At 40.3% G+C, this 17,846-nt stretch overlaps 2 protein-coding genes across 3 annotated transcripts in view; both read right to left on the bottom strand.

Moving 5' to 3' along the window:
* Window positions 1–10,115: 10,115 nt before the first annotated feature.
* The window catches only part of LOC115544566 (interferon alpha-inducible protein 27-like protein 2A), a 92,810-nt gene continuing 85,079 nt past the window's right edge, over window positions 10,116–17,846 (bottom strand). Inside the window, exons 1-4 of one of the 2 annotated variants that reach the window (XM_030357578.1) lie at window positions 11,535–11,662; window positions 11,376–11,408; window positions 11,054–11,215; window positions 10,116–10,471 (exon numbers count right to left, since the gene is read on the bottom strand). In XM_030357578.1, coding sequence (XP_030213438.1) covers window positions 10,371–10,471; window positions 11,054–11,215; window positions 11,376–11,408; window positions 11,535–11,544 — 306 coding nt within the window. In that variant the 5' untranslated portion in view covers window positions 11,545–11,662 and the 3' untranslated portion in view covers window positions 10,116–10,370. Of the gene's footprint in view, window positions 10,472–11,053; window positions 11,216–11,375; window positions 11,409–11,534; window positions 11,663–17,846 lie in introns of those variants that run through there. The other variant, XM_030357579.1, reaches the window with a different exon arrangement.
* si:ch211-67f13.7 (zona pellucida domain-containing protein) lies at window positions 13,576–17,741 on the bottom strand. The gene is made up of 8 exons (XM_030357552.1): window positions 17,178–17,741; window positions 16,984–17,096; window positions 15,913–16,019; window positions 15,636–15,807; window positions 15,423–15,540; window positions 14,923–15,002; window positions 14,743–14,831; window positions 13,576–14,441 (listed from the first exon to the last, which is right to left on the bottom strand). The coding sequence occupies exons 1-8, from the start codon at window positions 17,643–17,645 to the stop codon at window positions 13,651–13,653; spliced, it is 1,938 nt and encodes a 645-aa protein (XP_030213412.1). The 5' UTR covers window positions 17,646–17,741; the 3' UTR covers window positions 13,576–13,650.

Here is a 17,846-nt window from a genome sequence, read left to right as displayed (position 1 = left end):
ATAAAAGCCCACCAAATATGAGACATATTACATATGATTTTGGATTCGATTTAAAAGAAAATGCCCTGTTATTCCAGGCTCATTTCACTTCAGGGTTATAGTTCACGACCCCATGGGGTCAGGCAAGAAGTTTCAGAACATTCTGATGTGGAGTTTCAAAATAAAAGCCCACCAAACATTCCAATATGAGACATATTACATATGATTTTGGATTCAATTTAAAAGAAAATGCCCTGTTATTTCAGGTTCATTTCACTTCAGGGTTATAGTTCACGACCCCATGGGGTCACACAAAAGGTTTCAGAACATTCTGATGTGGAGTCTCAAAATAAAAGCCAACCAAAGTTTCCAATATGAGACATATTACATATGAATTTGGATTCAATTTAAAAGAAAATGCCCTGTTATTTCAGGCTCATTTCACTTCAGGGTTATAGTTCAAGACCCCATGGGGTCACGCAAAAAGTTTCAGAACATTCTGATGTGGAGTTTTAAAATAAAAGCCAACCAAACATTCCAATATGAGACATAACATGATTTTGGATTCAATTTAAAAGAAAATGCCCTGTTATTCCCGACTCATTCCACTTGAGGTTCATAGTTCACAATATTCCACTGTGATCCTACAAAGAGAAAAGCATTAAAATATTTAAGTGAACAGCAATGAAGCCCACGTGCTGCAAAAATGGGAAATCAAACAGGAATAACTATTCTAAATCCATAGAAAATGTTGTACATCAGAAATATTAACATGGAGACGGGAATGTCCTGAATCAGGATCAGAATGTCCTAAAACTTCTCGGGTGACACTATGGGGTCGTGAACTATGACCCTGAAGTGGAATGAGTGTGGAATAACAGGGCGTTTCCTTTTAAATTTAATCCAAAATCATGTCTAATATGTCTCATATTTCAAAATCTAGTGGGCTTTTAATTTGAAACTACACATCAGAAAATCCTGAAACTTCTTGGGTGACACTATGGGGTTGTGAACTATGAACCTCAAGTGGAATGAGTCGGGAATAACAGGGCATTTTCTTTTAAATTGAATCCAAAATCATATGTAATATATCTCATATTGGAATGTTTGGTTGGCTTTTATTTTAAAACTCCACATCAGAATGTTCTGAAACTTCTTGCCTGACCCCATGGGGTCGTGAACTATAACCCTGCAGTGAAATGAGCCTGGAATAACAGGGCATTTTCTTTTAAATCGAATCCAAAATCATATGTAATATGTCTTATATTTGGTGGGCTTTTATTTTGAAACTACGCATCAGAATGTCCTGAAACTTCTTGGGTGACCCTGTGGGGTCTTGAACTATCGCCCTGCAGTGAAATGAGCCTGGAATAACAGGGCATTTTCTTTTAAATCGTATCCAAAATCAATACGTCTCATATAGGAATGTTTGGTGGGCTTTTATTTTGAAAGTAAATACCACAACGGCCGTACACTTCCTTTGATAGTATTTGCTTTTATTGACTGTCTTTTTGTATGTACCCGACGAATGCTTTTATTTGAAACTAGTTCTGAGACGCTATTACCGTAATGGCTAGTATAAACAGGTACGGCAAAAAACTGAGTCGGCTGGCTTGACCGCCGATCTTGATGAGTCGGCTGGCTTGACCGCAGTATTTTGGGGATGGCCACTACTTATTTACCTGCTTTTCATTCAGATTCATAGCCTCCATCCTGACTTGCAGGGCCTGGACAAGCTTACACTGCATATACAGACCTACTTCATGGCCATTCCACCAGCCATTGCTACTTGACCCATTGTTGTTATTCTGATATTGAGACAAATCATGATCACTGTCCTATAGCGTCCATTTTTTGTGAGTCTCAATGTCTACTTCAAATGCAGTTAGAAATATGGGACAGTTGCTTCATTTTGTTTATATGCTACAGGCCGAAAGACTAAATTAATATGTAACTTACTTGCTCCTTTTAAGTATAACATTGCTTGGGGAGTCCAATTCCTCCACTGAAAAGGGTAGAAAGTGCTTACAACTCTCTGCTAGGTAGCGATCTATGACACTGTTTTTTATTGGTCGTCATGAAAAAAACAAAAGGGGTAACACTGTCGATATTTATCATATAAAACATAGGGGGTAACACTGTTTTTTTTTTTCACACACCGTCGTTTTAATCAAATGAAACATGAGGGGTAACACTGTCTTTTTAATCAAATGAAACATAAGGGGTAGCACTGTCGTTTTAATCAAATGAAACATGAGGGGTAACACTGTCTTTTTTATCAAATGAAACATAAGGGGTAACACTGTCGTTTTTTATCGGTCGTCATGAAAAAAAACATAAGGGGTAACACTGTCATTTTTATCAAATGAAACATGAAGGGTGACACTGTCATTTTTCTTTGGTCGTCATGAAAAAAACCATAAGGGGTAACACTTTTTTTTGATTGGTCGTCATGAAAAAAAACACAAGGGGTAACACTGTTGTTTTTTATTGGTCGTCATGAAGATAAACATAAGGGATATAATAGAAAAACCCATACATTTTAATGTCATGTATATCCTCTTTATTGATGAATGATCATTGTGAATTTTCATCGCCTCAGTGGTGCAGTGGAGTGTACCCTGCCTCACCCACTGGCGACCGCGGCTCAATTTCTGTGGAAAACACAATATCTTTAATTTGAAACGTAATGCTATCATGTCTATTGCACTTTCATATATAACCACAGACATATTTAAATAATGGAACTCAGTGGGATGTGGAGAGAGCTGTGAGCTAACCCCCTTGAGACCGGGGTTCAAGTCCGGTTGATGTCCTCTGTTGGAAGACTCTTATCTCTATTTCATGCGAATTATAAAGTCAAGTATAACCATTGTGTTGCATTTATGCAGTGTCTTGATGGTGCATTGATAAGTTCGGATGTTAATACTCCAAACAGCTCAGGTTCGGATCCCTACAATAACGTCGACAGGGGTACCGCTGTCAATTTTTATCGGTCTTTATGAAAAAAACCATAAGGGGTAACGCTGTTTTTTTTTTATTGGTCGTCATGAAAAAAAACACAAGGGGTAACACTGTTGTCTTTATCGGTCGTCATGAAAAAAACATAAGGGGTAACACTGTTGTTTTTTATCGGTCGTCATGAAAAAAAACATAAGGGGTAACTCTGTCATTTTTTATCGGCCGTCATGAAATAAACATAAGGGGTAAACCTGTTGATATTGATCAAATAAAACATAGGGGGTAACACTGTTGGTTTTCTTTGGTCGTCATGAAAAAAAACACAAGGGGTAACACTGTCATTTTAATCAAATGAAACATGAGGGGTAACACTGTCGTTTTTATCAAATGAAACATAAGGGGTAACACTGTCGTTTTTTATCGGTCGTCATGAAAAAACATGAGGGGTAACACTGTCGTTTTTATCAAATGAAACATAAGGGGTAACACTGTCCTTTTTCTTTGGTCGTCATGAAAAAAACCATAAGGGGTAACACTGTTGTTTTTATCGGTCGTCATGAAAAAAACATAAGGGGTAACACTGTCGTATTTTATTGGTCGTCATGAAAAAAAACATAAGTTGTAACACTGTTGTCTTTGTCAAATAAAATATAAGGGGTAACACTGTCGTTTTTTATCAGTCGTCATGAAAAAACCATAACCACAGACATTTTTAAACTATACATCTCAGTGGGATGTGGAGAGAGCTGTGAGCTAACCCCCTTGAGACCGGGGTTCAAGTCCGGTTGATGTCCTCTGTTGGAAGACTCTTATCTCTATTTCATGCGAATTATAAAGTCAAGTATAACCATTGTGTTGACTTTATTCTGTGTCTTGATGGTGCATTGATAAGTTCGGATGTTAATACTCCAAACAGCTCAGGTTCGGATCCCTACAATAACGTCGACAGGGGTACCGCTGTCAATTTTTATTGGTCGTCATGAAAAAACACAAGGGGTAACACTGTTGTTTTTATCGGTCGTCATGAAAAAAAACATAAGGGGTAACTCTGTCGTTTTTTATCGGCCGTCATGAAATAAACATAAGGGGTAAACCTGTTGGTATTGATCAAATAAAACATAGGGGGTAACACTGTTGGTTTTCTTTGGTCGTCATGAAAAAAAACACAAGGGGTAACACTGTCATTTTAATCAAATGAAACATGAGGGGTAACACTGTCGTTTTTATCAAATGAAACATAAGGGGTAACACTGTCATTTTTCTTTGGTCGTCATGAAAAAAACCATAAGGGGTAACACTGTTGTTTTTATCGGTCGTCATGAAAAAAGCATAAGGGGTAACACTGTCGTTTTTTATCGGTCGTCATGAAAAAACATAAGGGGTAACACTGTTGTTTTTTATTGGTCGTCATGAAACAAAACATAAGGGGTATCACTGTCGTTTGTTATCGGTCGTCATGAAAAAAAACATAAGGGGTAACACTGTCGTTTTTTATCGGTGGTCATGAAAAAAAACATAAGGGGTAACGTTGTTGTTTTTTATTGGTCGTCATGAAAAAAACCACAAGGGGTAACACTGTTGTTTTTATCGGTCGTCAAGGAAAAAACATAAGGGGTAACACTGTCGTATGTTATTGGTCGTCATGAAAAAAAACATAAGGGAAATAATAGAAAAACCCACATACATTTTAATGTCATGTATATCCTCTTTATTGATGAATGATCATTGTGAATTTTCATCGCCTCAGTGGTGCAGTGGAGTGTACTCTGCCTCACCCACTGGCGACCGCGGCTCAATTTCTGTGGAAAACACAATATCTTTAATTTGAAACGTAATGCTATCATGTCTATTGCACTTTCATATGTAACCACAGACATATTTAAATAATGGAACTCAGTGGGATGTGGAGAGAGCTGTGAGCTAACCCCCTTGAGACCGGGGTTCAAGTCCGGTTGATGTCCTCTGTTGGAAGACTCTTATCTCTATTTCATGCGAATTATAAAGTCAAGTATAACCATTGTGTTGACTTTATTCGGTGTCTTGATGGTGCATTGATAAGTTCGGATGTTAATACTCCAAACAGCTCAGGGCCCCGTTTCCCGAAAGCGTCGTTAGCCTAAGTGGATCGTGAAGTGCGTCGAAAGGGCATCGTAGAGTTTTCACCGCGTTTCCCGAAAGCATCGTGGGGAACGAACGTCTTGAAAACGCTCGTAGCTAACGAGTACTCCAGGGGTGCTCGTAGGTACTCGTAGGACTCTAAGAGAATCGTCAGCTATAGCCTCAGTGGCGACACCATCGGACATTCCGTCTATTGGATGCGTTTTAGTAAAACGCATTGCGCCTTTATGTTCTTAGTTTGGTAATTAATAAAGATTATTAATTAATTTATTAATAAAGATGTTAAAATGGCCAAAATAAAACGGGACAGTCCAGAAAATGTTTGCGCAGGCAGGGCACTCAAAATGTGTGAGAGAAAGTGGGGGGATTTGTGCAGACTGACATAGGCTACTCATAAAACGTAGCATAAAATAATGTACAAAATAAAATACAATTAAAAAAATTAAAAATAAAGAAATAAAATAAATTATAAAAAACAAGCAAAGGAGCAGGCAAAAGGCTGGGATATGGTGGGGATTGGTCACGTTGACGGGAATGTTTAGTGACATGTGGGAGGGTGGAGGGGGTTAAAAAAAAGTCTCAATCACTCTTCGACGCGCATGAAAACCAGCCGCGTAGTTATGAGGGAGGCCGTCCTCACACCGATCTTCCTCGTCGTCATCGTCCTCAGCGTCCTCCGGTTCAAGCAATGCCACCCCAGCCTTAGCTGCAATGTTGTGCAACATAGCCGTCACACATATCACGGCGCATGACTTGGCCGGCGAAAACTGGAGCCCTCCGCCTGACTTGTGAAGGCATCTAAAGCGCAACTTCCACCTCCCGATCGTGCGCTCAACGATGCACCGGGCCAGACGGTGGGCTTCGTTGTATTCCTCATCAATACATACCTTACCCTATTTCCGGAGGGGCTTTTATAGCCAATCAAATTATCAATCAAGGAAACCCTTATGCGGAATCAGATTAAGTCGGCTCTCTTTGCTGCGCAAAGCATGTTTCAGAAATCAGCCCATTAAGATAAATGTAGTTGTCACACAAGCTATTTTTAATTTTTTGTCATATGGAATTATTTCAGGGGGGAAAATGCCGTGAAACGCACAGTGCATTCAGGATTAGGACTGATATATGTCGGTTTAAGCCTAATCAATTGTGTTTTAATGTCTTTAGCATTCATATAATTGCAGTCTATTTTTTTCGTAGGCTACTCTGCTGTTGTCCTTGATGGGGATATATTTTAACCCTTTTTAACACAATTTTCCTGCGACATTCCTGCGTCTCCCCCTCCTACAGAGCCCATTTAAGCACCGTGTCAGTAGACAGTTACAATCCTACGACGTCGTGAGTGCAGCGAATGCGCGTTCACGTTAAGAGGAGTTTCGGGAAACGCTCCAAAGAAATTATCGATGGATCGCAAGATCCATCGGGAGAATGATCGTACGAGCGAAGATCCATCGTTATCGGGAAACGGGGCCCAGGTTCGGATCCCTACAATAACGTCGACAGGGGTACCGCTGTCAATTTTTATCGGTCTTCATGAAAAAAACCATAAGGGGTAACGCTGTTGTTTTTTTATTGGTCGTCATGAAAAAAAACACAAGGGGTAACACTGTTGTTTTTATCGGTCGTCATGAAAAAAACATAAGGGGTAACACTGTTGTTTTTTATCGGTCGTCATGAAAAAAAACATAAGGGGTAACTGTCGTTTTTTATCGGCCGTCATGAAATAAACATAAGGGGTAAATCTGTTGATATTGATCAAATAAAACATAGGGGATAACACTGTTGGTTTTCTTTGGTCGTCATGAAAAAAAACACAAGGGGTAACACTGTCATTTTAATCAAATGAAACATGAGGGGTAACACTGTCGTTTTTATCAAATGAAACATAAGGGGTAACACTCGTTTTTTATCGGTCGTCATGAAAAAACATGAGGGGTAACACTGTCGTTTTTATCAAATGAAACATAAGGGGTAACACTGTCATTTTTCTTTGGTCGTCATGAAAAAAACCATAAGGGGTAACACTGTTGTTTTTATCGGTCGTCATGAAAAAAACATAAGAGGTAACACTGTCGTTTTTTATCGGTCGTCATGAAAAAAAACATAAGGAGTAACACTGTCGTTTTTTATCGGTCGTCATGAAAAAAACCATAGGTGGTAACGTTGTTGTTTTTTATTGGTCGTCATGAAAAAAAACACAAGGGGTAACACTGTCGTTTTTATCGGTCGTCATGAAAAAACCATAAGGGGTAACACTGTCGTATTTTATTGGTCGTCATGAAAAAAAACATAAGTTGTAACACTGTTGTCTTTGTCAAATAAAATATAAGGGGTAACACTGTCGTTTTTTATCAGTCGTCATGAAAAAACCATAACCACAGACATTTTTAAATTATACATCTCAGTGGGATGTGGAGAGAGCTGTGAGCTAACCCCCTTGAGACCGGGGTTCAAGTCCGGTTGATGTCCTCTGTTGGAAGACTCTTATCTCTATTTCATGCGAATTATAAAGTCAAGTATAACCATTGTGTTGACTTTATTCTGTGTCTTGATGGTGCATTGATAAGTTCGGATGTTAATACTCCAAACAGCTCAGGTTCGGATCCCTACAATAACGTCGACAGGGGTACCGCTGTCAATTTTTATTGGTCGTCATGAAAAAAAACACAAGGGGTAACACTGTTGTTTTTATCGGTCGTCATGAAAAAAAACATAAGGGGTAACTGTCGTTTTTTATCGGCCGTCATGAAATAAACATAAGGGGTAAACCTGTTGATATTGATCAAATAAAACATAGGGGGTAGCACTGTTGGTTTTCTTTGGTCGTCATGAAAAAAAACACAAGGGGTAACACTGTCATTTTAATCAAATTAAACATGAGGGGTAACACTGTCGTTTTTATCAAATGAAACATAAGGGGTAACACTGTCGTTTTTTATTGGTCGTCATGAAAAACCATGAGGGGTAACACTGTCGTTTTTATCAAATGAATCATAAGGGGTAACACTGTCATTTTTCTTTGGTCGTCATGAAAAAAACCATAAGGGGTAACACTGTTGTTTTTATCGGTCGTCATGAAAAAACATAAGGGGTAACACTGTTGTTTTTTATTGGTCGTCATGAAACAAAACATAAGGGGTATCACTGTCGTTTTTTATCGGTCGTCATGAAAAAAAACATAAGGGGTAACACTGTTGTTTTTTATCGGTCGTCATGAAAAAAAACATAAGGGGTAACGTTGTTGTTTTTTATTGGTCGTCATGAAAAAAAACACAAGGGGTAACACTGTTGTTTTTATCGGTCGTCATGAGAAAAACATAAGGGGTAACACTGTCGTATGTTATTGGTCGTCATGAAAAAAAACATGAGGGAAATAATAGAAAAACCCACATACATTTTAATGTCATGTATGTCCTCTTTATTGATGAATGATCATTGTGAATTTTCATCGCCTCAGTGGTGCAGTGGAGTGTACTCTGCCTCACCCACTGGCGACCGCGGCTCAATTTCTGTGGAAAACACAATATCTTTAATTTGAAAACAGCTTTCAAAGCACTTATCAATGCTTTGAAAGCATTGATAAGTTCGGAGGTTAATCTCTAAACAGCTCAGAATTGGATCCCTGCAAAAACGTCGACAGGGGTACCACTTTTCGTCGTATTGGTCGTCATGAAAAAAAAACATATATCAAAAAAAAATAATAATTGTCCTTGTCAAATAAAATATAAGGGGTAACACCGTTGTTTTTCATCGGGCATCATGGGAAAAAAACATAAGGGGTAACACTTGCCTATTTTATAGCTTACACACACTGATATTTTAAAACAGGAATGCGAAATGTGAAATGCGAAATGCATCCTGGGATATTTAACGGTCCCAAGTCCACACCATGGACATATTGGGCTAGCGGCTAGCCCCACCAGGAAGAAATATAATCTCCGTTCACTTCAACAGAGAAACACTCTGAGCATGCGCATTTCAATGTTTCCAGTCCAATACACATTGCATTGGGCTGGTGGGGCTAGCTAGAGCTAGCCCCACCAGCCCAATATATCCTATATATCCTATATATATATATATATATATATATATATATATATATATATATATATATATATATATTCTATTTTTTATGTATATATTTCTTTTAATTTTCATTTTCTTTCTTTTTTTCTTGTGAGAGTAGCGACTTGCCCTTAATGACCAGTCGTCGACCGGGGAGATTTAGAATTGTCGGTCCTCCTCATTTTTTTCCGGTCAATGACCGGTAATAACCGACAACGGAAAATCTGCTATGAACCGGCCTAACTTTCACCGTCAACACCGAACCCCTTCTTCTTCGCACGGCGGTCAACTTCCGGAACATTCGCTAGTTAGATTTTCTCAAACAGCAGTTTCAAGTACGGGTAGCATAGAACTAACGTTAGCCAAGTGGGGGCTCCATGATTGCTAAATCTAACGAGAGAGGTAAAATTGCCATTAAGGAAGGAAAGCATGCTTTGCTACTGTGCTTCGCAGTATACCTTGCGAAACCCAGTATGCCTTTCGAAACACCTCGTGATTGGTCGATGAAAAGCTACCAGGAACGCCTAATGGGCGTTCTTGTGTCATGACGGAAACGCCCAAGCCTGCAGCTGGACCCTTCTCCATGTATAAGGCGCTCCGGATTATACATTAAAAGCTTTTAAGTGCGCCTTATAGTGCGGAAAAGACGATAATTCACTGAGTTCACCAGCTAATATTCTTCACTAGAAATGTTGTGTGAAATGATTTTCAAGCAGTCTTGCGGTATCAGCTTGGTAGATGGAACAGCGAGGCGTCCGATAGGCGGAGATCTAGATCAGCGGGAGGGCCAGCGAAGCTGTGCATCGTGGTGCATGGGGGGAGTTGTTGTCTTCAATCCACTAGCGCCAAAGTCACTTTCTGCCTTTTCTGGGTCAAGACGGCACCAAATTAGAATTTTATTTTATTATTCGACTACATATAGGACCCAATTTCAATACATATTAATGCCTCCACCGGTGAAATGCTCCTTTAAATACTGAACAAATGAGCCATGATGTATCTGCACATTCCTTTTTTAATGGGATTTAGTTCAGATTTAGTTAGCATAAAGAAATCAGAATTATGTTTCACAAGGTCAAATTCTTAAGATGGTGGTTATCGCCCCATTCTGTTATCAAGGATTTTTAAGGCAAATGGGGAAACTTGAAGAATTAATAGTAGGCTACACAATGCAGCCAAAAATTCTGTTGTGAAGCCCATTGCAAATAACTAAAACCTCATTAAGAAATCTGCTTGACAAGAGGGGAGCATTAAGTTGCAGCTGATTCTAGAGCCTCTTTCAGAGCCAGTGCAGCTGCTGCTCCTCCACTAGCAGTTGCAGCAGTAGCCACTGCCCCCAGACCAGCCGCACCTACAACCAAGAGAGACATAATTATGAAGGGACACCAAAAAACAACTTGTTTGCTTTGCTTATTATTATATTCTAAAGTCCCGCCGAAAAAAGGAACAAATCAAAATCTGAGCTATTATCAAAAAGATCCTGCATTGTGTTGAATGGTTTGGGGTTGTGATGATCTGTAGTAGTACCTCTCTGCCTGCGGTCTGACCTAATGACCTAACTGTATGCCCAATGGGCAGAAAGAGCCAGGATAGCCTGGTGCTATGGGGCAGCCGTGCTAAAGAATTTAAAGTCTGCTGCTTTGTCATTCTCTCTCCACTCGGTTGGTTTGTGCTACTCTTTATGCCAGGTTATCTTGAGTCAGAGCTGCTGGTTAGACCTCACCTCAACATGCATGCACCATATACTCCACACACCCACACTGCTTCACTTCTGATGACCCACGTTCATTCTTTAATGTTACTGGTTGTTTTTTGGTAACTTAAGAAGGAAATAAATATCCTATGTAAATTTGTTCCCTTTTATAGACCCCATAGGCAAATGAAAATATGTGTGGGTGGGTTCGTTTTGAGCCGCTGCATATTATCGGCCTACCTGCTGCCTGCAACACGGCCACTGTGGTGCCCGCTGCCACCGCCCCTCCGTTCGCTACGGCAGCTGCTGACATCATGCCTGCAGCCATTGACCCAGCGGTGATTCCGGCCGCGGTGAAGCCAGCGGCGCCCAGAAGTACAGGGGCAGCGAGCACGGCAACACCTCGTAACAGATGAGCAGAAAAAACACACTGGGCAACATGATCATAATGTGGCTATGAAATTAGAAATCATATTATTGGACATATCCAACCTAATTTAGCGACTTGCAAGCAAATTATTTTACAGGTTTCACACCGCAACAACTTTCAGAGATCGCTTACCAGCACCTACTGTACCAACGACTGCTGCGCATACTAAAAGAAAGAGAAAAATAAGCATTTTAGATGCGTATATCTAAGTGTAGGTCTATCAAACATATTGCATTCTAAACACTTAAACACTTGTTAACTTTGAAACAATGTTAAGGGCAAGCTACTTACGGTAATCCATGATGCAGAGTGAGAGATACCTCGGATTCGTTCTCCGTTTGCCTTTTATTTGGGTAAGTCGGTGGGGAAACGAAAGCTATTTATCGAATGAACGCCTTGTTTCACTAGAAAGCAGAGCAAAGTGCTCTACTCTGATGCCACCTGGCGGTCATTCATTATATAGCTTTCGTTTCTCGATAAACAAAGCATTGCTAGATTGCGTTTACATATCTTAAATAAAAATCAGTTCCGAGTAGTTTCTTGCATGGTTTCATTTAAAATAAGTCGGAACAATTAACCTAGATCCCTAGCTTGATCGGAGATGAGTTCATTTTGGTATAAGGTTAGAGATAGGTTTAGTTAGAGATGGTGAAGTTGATCATGGTTAAGGTACTGTCTAGTATACAGGAAGTTATAGGTTATATGGTTCAGTTTAGGTAGTAGGTTAGGGAAGGTAAAGGTAAAGGTATAACGTTAAGATGGTTCACTTAAAGGGCTAGTTTTAAATAAAACCTTTTTTAGCTTTTCCAAAATGTATCTCTGTACAACAAATACAATGATCCCAGTATTATGGTTTCAGATGCCAACTCTTTCCCTGCTTTTCCCAGGGGCCATTGAAAGGATTCCTGGAGGCTTTGGGGAAACTGCAGAAGAAGTTCTATGCCAAAGGCCAGCGGATGGACTGTCCTATTCACACTTACTTGGTGACGGCTCTGGGCGGCTATAGCGGAGCTGGGTGTTGTAATGTAACCAAAATAACTTTCATTCAACTAACCTATGGGTTGTCAAACTAAACAAATTGCCAGTGTGGGGTTATTCAACTTTAAAGTGTTTCAAAGTGCTCAATTGATGAGACAGCATAAAACATCCCCTTCCATTTCTTCTTATTAAACACCCAGAAGCCTCATCTGACCCACATATGTCCATAACAAGATAAAGCATTAGGAAATTAAAGGTAACCAGTCCAGGTGTTTATTGTTATAGCAAAGGTGTTCAAACTACCCAGCTCTATTCTTGCTGTGTTCAGGACAACTCTGAAATTCAGCCACAATATGCTGAACTCTCCCTCCGGCCTGGAATTTAACACTTTAAAGCATTGCTCCCTTCCTTAAATATTAAATAAATGATCCAAAACAATGAATATGCTGTAATGTTTTTATGGAATTTTGTTTAGATTGCTGCATTGTAAGCATATGCAATGAGAAATAAAGAATTAACTACCAATTTTCTATAGAACCAATGCCCAGCCAACTCGACCCATGAAGCAACAGTCTAAACTTGCCTGGAATGACCAATCAGTAGAAAATCAATCTCAAGGGCCCAAAATAAAATGACAAAATATTTAGAGATTATCATCACATGCAATGTTGACTTGGAAAGCTTTATTACTTTATAGTAAATCAGGTGGATGATGAGTTATGTGTGGAGTTTGGGAGCCATGTATCCTCAAGTAATTTATCAAGGTCCTTGATAAAGGTCCTAAACATTCTCTATTTCTGTACAAGACATTGCATGGACGTGACTCACTTGTCTTGTTATTATCAAGAATGTTTTTGTCTCTGATGGGCGTTTAGTGTTCATTGTATTTTGTTTTTTTTAACCGGGTGTACGTGCTGGAAAATTTCCACTCTGTGATTAATGTGCTCATGTTCAACTCTGCATGCGGAGTCTGAACAATTAACCTAGATCCCTAGATTTATTAGATATTGTTTAATTTATTTATTTGGTTACAGATCAGTTCATTAGGTTAGAGATGGTGAAGTTTAGGTATAAGGCTATAGTAAGTTTAGCTATTAAGTTAGTGATGATGAAGTTGATGGTTAAGGTAGTCTAGGCAGTAGGTTGGAGATGGTTCGGTTTAGGTAGTAGGTAGGAGATGGTTTATTAAAGGGATAGCGTTAGAGATGGTTCACTTGTTTTGCTAAGGGAAATGGGGAAAACTTGTTATTAAATAAAGTAACTTGTAAACTAACTTAGTTGCTTTTAAAATCATCAGGCAGATGATGAGTTCTGTTGGGAGTTGTGCCATGTATCCTCAGGTAACTTATCAAGGTCATAGTCAAACGTTATTCTTTTATTGAAATAGATCGGTAGAAGCAAAATAACAGTGAAGAATTATTTACCAACACTACTTCCATGTGAAATACCAAGTCATTTCCTTATCCCTACCAACGTCCGCCTCTACCAATCCATCACCCTGTGCAGCTTTGTCATTTCCCCGTTCAACGTCTGACCCAGACCCTTCAACCTCTTCACGTCTCCCTCCATGCCTCTCTCTTCCCCCCTCTTCCTCATGTCCATCATCAGCCCAGGGTTTGGAGGGCGTCTCCCTCGAAGCCACAGTGACATGTGACTCCACCACCTTCTTCTTCTTCTTCAGCAGACCGAGCCCCAGCCTATCACCAGAGAACTTGTGTGCCTCATCTTCCACCTTCGTCACTGACCAATCCATGGATCCCGACTTGTCGCTCTCCTCCGTCTCTAGTAGGTCTTCTTCGTCTCCGTACGGCAGGACTCCATCTTCCCCAAACTCGTCCAAATCCCAGAGGCCAGACGTTTCCCCATCCCAATCCTTTGTGATCAGTCCCCAGCCAAAGCCCAGTTGGTTCAACCGACCGATGGCTGTGGCACCGTGAACCCAAACACTACTGTCTCCCTCATGCTCGTCGTCTAGCTCATAATCTTCCAGGCTTCGCTGGTCTTCTTTGCCACTGGTTTCAGACAAATCCCTGGTATTGAGCAGATTTTGGGGATTCCCCTGCTCATTGACTGGTTGATTCATTTTGGTCTCAAAGGCCAAGATGTCTTCCAGCACCCCCTCCGCAGTAGGTCTAATCAGAGGGGGAACGGCGGATGGAAAATGGTCCTCTGAGCGGGGCGACTGAGTTGAGACCTGTATTGGTCCACTGTTGGCGGAGCCTAAAGAAACATGGTTAGATCAGCAGGGATGTCAATGCTATTGGCCTCAATATCGTCCACACCTTGCAACTACAAATGTGAAGCTCATTGTGTGAAGGGAAGGAACCAAAGCACTGCAATCAGACCACAAGGACTAGCTGTGTTCAATGAATTTATGATTGACTGTTGGTTTTGTTCCTGAGGCCTGATGACTGATTATAAAACAAAGATATGCAACACAATGCGAGAAGGAGACTAGTAAATTATTTTCAATAAAAATAATTAAGAAAATTAGACAATAAGACAATAAGAAATTGCTTACCTTCCAACATCGCCCGTTTAGATTTTGATGTCAGACATTGTGATTCACAACAATCACATATGTAGTCATCACCAGAGAGGGCTCTCCACCTATAAAGACAGACTTGTGCTCATCACATTTGCAAAAGCTGAAATTAACATTACTCACTGGTACAGTATTTTTCTATGTTACGAAAAACACCTGTTGTCTTCGTAAGTGCAAGCTTTGTATACAGCACTTGAGCCTTCTGATGACACATGTAATGCACACTGGATCTGCACCTAAAAGGTGAAGAAATCCATGTTCTTACTGCCAGCTCGAATGGAGAAACAATAACCATGCCAATATACAAGTCATTATCATGAGGTCTTTCATGGTGGATTGTGAACATAATGTCTCATGTCTGCGTTTGAATGCAAAATCCCATGTTGAAATACGACTAAGGTTACTGGCGTCACAATAAAGTGATATGCAATTGCGGATCAAAACGTTGCATGAAATGTGATGAAAATTATAGAGTATAATAAATGTAGATCCCATCTAACTATATAACATTAGCCACCATGAATTGTACGTTAATGGAACCATCTAAAAAACACAGAAAGCAGAGAAACAAGGATACGCAACTTCTAAAAGGATGTTGGCTTTTTTTGACAGCCGATATTGAAACATTCTTGGCTTTTGAGAACAGATGGTCCTACCTGAGTTTTGGGGTCAGCGGTGAACTGAAAGGCACGGAAGGAGAACCGAACTGTCTGGTCGTCCTGGGAGGAGACAAACTGAGAGCTCCCTGGGTCTTTCTGGCTCCCCGACATACACCTGAGGATGCCCACCCAGAGGAACCCCCCTACATACGTGAGTCCATGGCAAAGGTGCTTACATTGTGAGGAACAACTTCCGTCCCCAATACATACCCAAAGTTATCAATGAGAGCGTATCTGAGGGGAGACGCAGAGCTGTATGGCGTGGCAAAGCAGCTGCTGATGTACACCTTTCCGCCTGATGGCAGCTGGGAGGCAGACACCTGGAGATTTACCGTCTGCCCAAGAAGGTAGATCTTGGACTTGGCAGGCATGTTCCATGTATCTGAAATGGATAAAAGGACAATTGTAGCATACCAATCCAATTCCCCACAAACATAAAAAACGGTTAGCATTTCATTCAAATGTTATTCAATACACGTCTGCATACCGTCCATTAACTGGATTTGGAATTCGGCAAGGCGCCCCCTTAGCTTTTTAAGACTAATAGCAGTTTGCCAGGTAGGGCGCACAGCCAACTGATAGACGTGGTGGTACCTGTGCAAGAATTAGTAAAATAATATACAATTATTATGATACATTTATGTTATTAATGTAATCATGAGGGGTCATTACTGTAAATACCACGATGCTCTTGCTCATTGAAGACCCACTTGTGGAGGTTCCTCATTTGAGTCTTTCAGAAGTGATTAGTAGGAGTTAGCTGGTGGCTATGAATCATTAGGAAGTCAGTTAGATTATACAGGCCATCTATAAGACCTTAAACATTTAATTTTTAAAGATTAGCAAAAATGTTGAATCCAACTCATACACGTCATACTATTCTATTGATTGTGTCAGCACTTCCTGTGACCCCAATGCAACACAGGAAACTCAAAGCAGGGTTCCGACCCCAAGGTTGGTCATTGAAGGTCATGTTGGTCATCACTATTGAATTTAAAAAAATAAGCTTTTAAACATTATTTGATAGACAATTGTCTGTGCTGCTATCAATTTACTCCAAGTGCAATTATACATTTCTTGTCATACAACACACTTGTATATGATTATTTTTATTCACTAATTGTATTGTTCCATTTTATTGGAATGCAGGTTTTGAATGTTGTGGTAAGTGATTTGTCTTTAGGCTAACATTCATTCTTTCTATGCTTTTTTAAGTTTCGGAATTAGTTGATAGATATGATGATGCCATTATTTAAATTGATAACCTATTCCACAATAACTTTAATAATAACCTCAAAAATACTTTATTAGGTGGGAAAATGGGGGTGCAATTGAAGTAAACAATGCGATTTATAGATAGTAAACTGCAAATAACCAACCTGTAGAACTTTGAGGGAATAACGAATTAAACAGCGTCACCTTGCGGTAAAGGTTGGCCAGTGGACGCTCCAACACAACTTCACTATGTGTATTAATCACCATAAAACTGGCTGTCATGACCACTCGTAATAATAGCCAATTGTCTCATGCAAAGTGTTAAAACCCCAATCCGTCTCACCTTGGATAACGACACTCGATGTTCACAGCGAATGAATGCGTGCTGCCTTTGCGCCTCTTTGGAGACGGTATGTAGCGGAGCAGGTATTTATACACGATATACTCGAGAGACATCTGTTGGAAGGATAATGATTCTTGATATTGAGACTGAATAAGATAACTTAAATAAGCAAAATAAAAAAGCTACTACATTACCTCACGTTGGACGTCGCACTCCGTTATCCGGTAGGTGAAGAGAAGGACGCCGTAAGGTCCGAGGGCGCCATTGCTCTTGCACGTCCTCCCCAACCTCAGCTCCTCGGCGTTTGCGCCATGTCCGTAAAATACATTTTTGACCCGCACGACGAAATCCGAATTAGAACAGGTCACAGAAACATCTGGTAGGTACGCGAAGTGAGGTTGACTCCTTGTCCCGTGGCCCCCAGCACCCTGCGATCTAGATATTAGCTCTAGTTCGGTGCCCGACGATACCGTCTCGCTGTGAGCGGCGAGCACATGTACGGGCTGTGTGGCGGTCTCTGTCGGTTGTGTTTTTGATTTGAAAATCGTTTTCCGTCTGGATGGACGGCGTGTGGACGGGGAATCATATTTTCCTGCTACATAGTTACCTATACAAAGGGAAAATACACTCCATAAAATGTAAAAATTCCACTTTGTTTTCATCGCAAGAGTCTGATTTCCTACGTCCCTGTGGATATGCGCGTGCGTCAGACAAACGATCACAGGTGCGCTGATAATTTGTGGCGCGAAACGAAACGAAACGCTCACGCACCGTTCACCCATAGATGGTTTGGTTGTATTTTATTAGTTTCCATTTGGTTAGCCACTCTCGTTCACATCTTTGAATATGAATATGTTCAATAT

The sequence above is a fragment of the Gadus morhua genome, chromosome 5, assembly GCF_902167405.1.
Source record: "Gadus morhua chromosome 5, gadMor3.0, whole genome shotgun sequence".
In the NCBI taxonomy this organism is placed as follows: Eukaryota; Metazoa; Chordata; class Actinopteri; order Gadiformes; family Gadidae; genus Gadus; species Gadus morhua.
The sequence above is the reverse complement of the archived record's forward strand: the minus strand, read 5'-3'. Positions and strand labels throughout refer to the sequence as shown.

Coding starts and splice junctions, on each gene's coding strand:
- si:ch211-67f13.7 (XM_030357552.1), bottom strand. CDS start 17,645: ATGAAAACAAAGTGGAATTTTTACATTTTATGGAGTGTATTTTCCCTT. Junction 16,020..16,983: donor ATCGAGTGTCGTTATCCAAG/GTGAGACGGATT, acceptor ATTCTTGCACAG/GTACCACCACGTCTATCAGT. Junction 15,003..15,422: donor CCGCTGACCCCAAAACTCAG/GTAGGACCATCT, acceptor TTCACCTTTTAG/GTGCAGATCCAGTGTGCATT.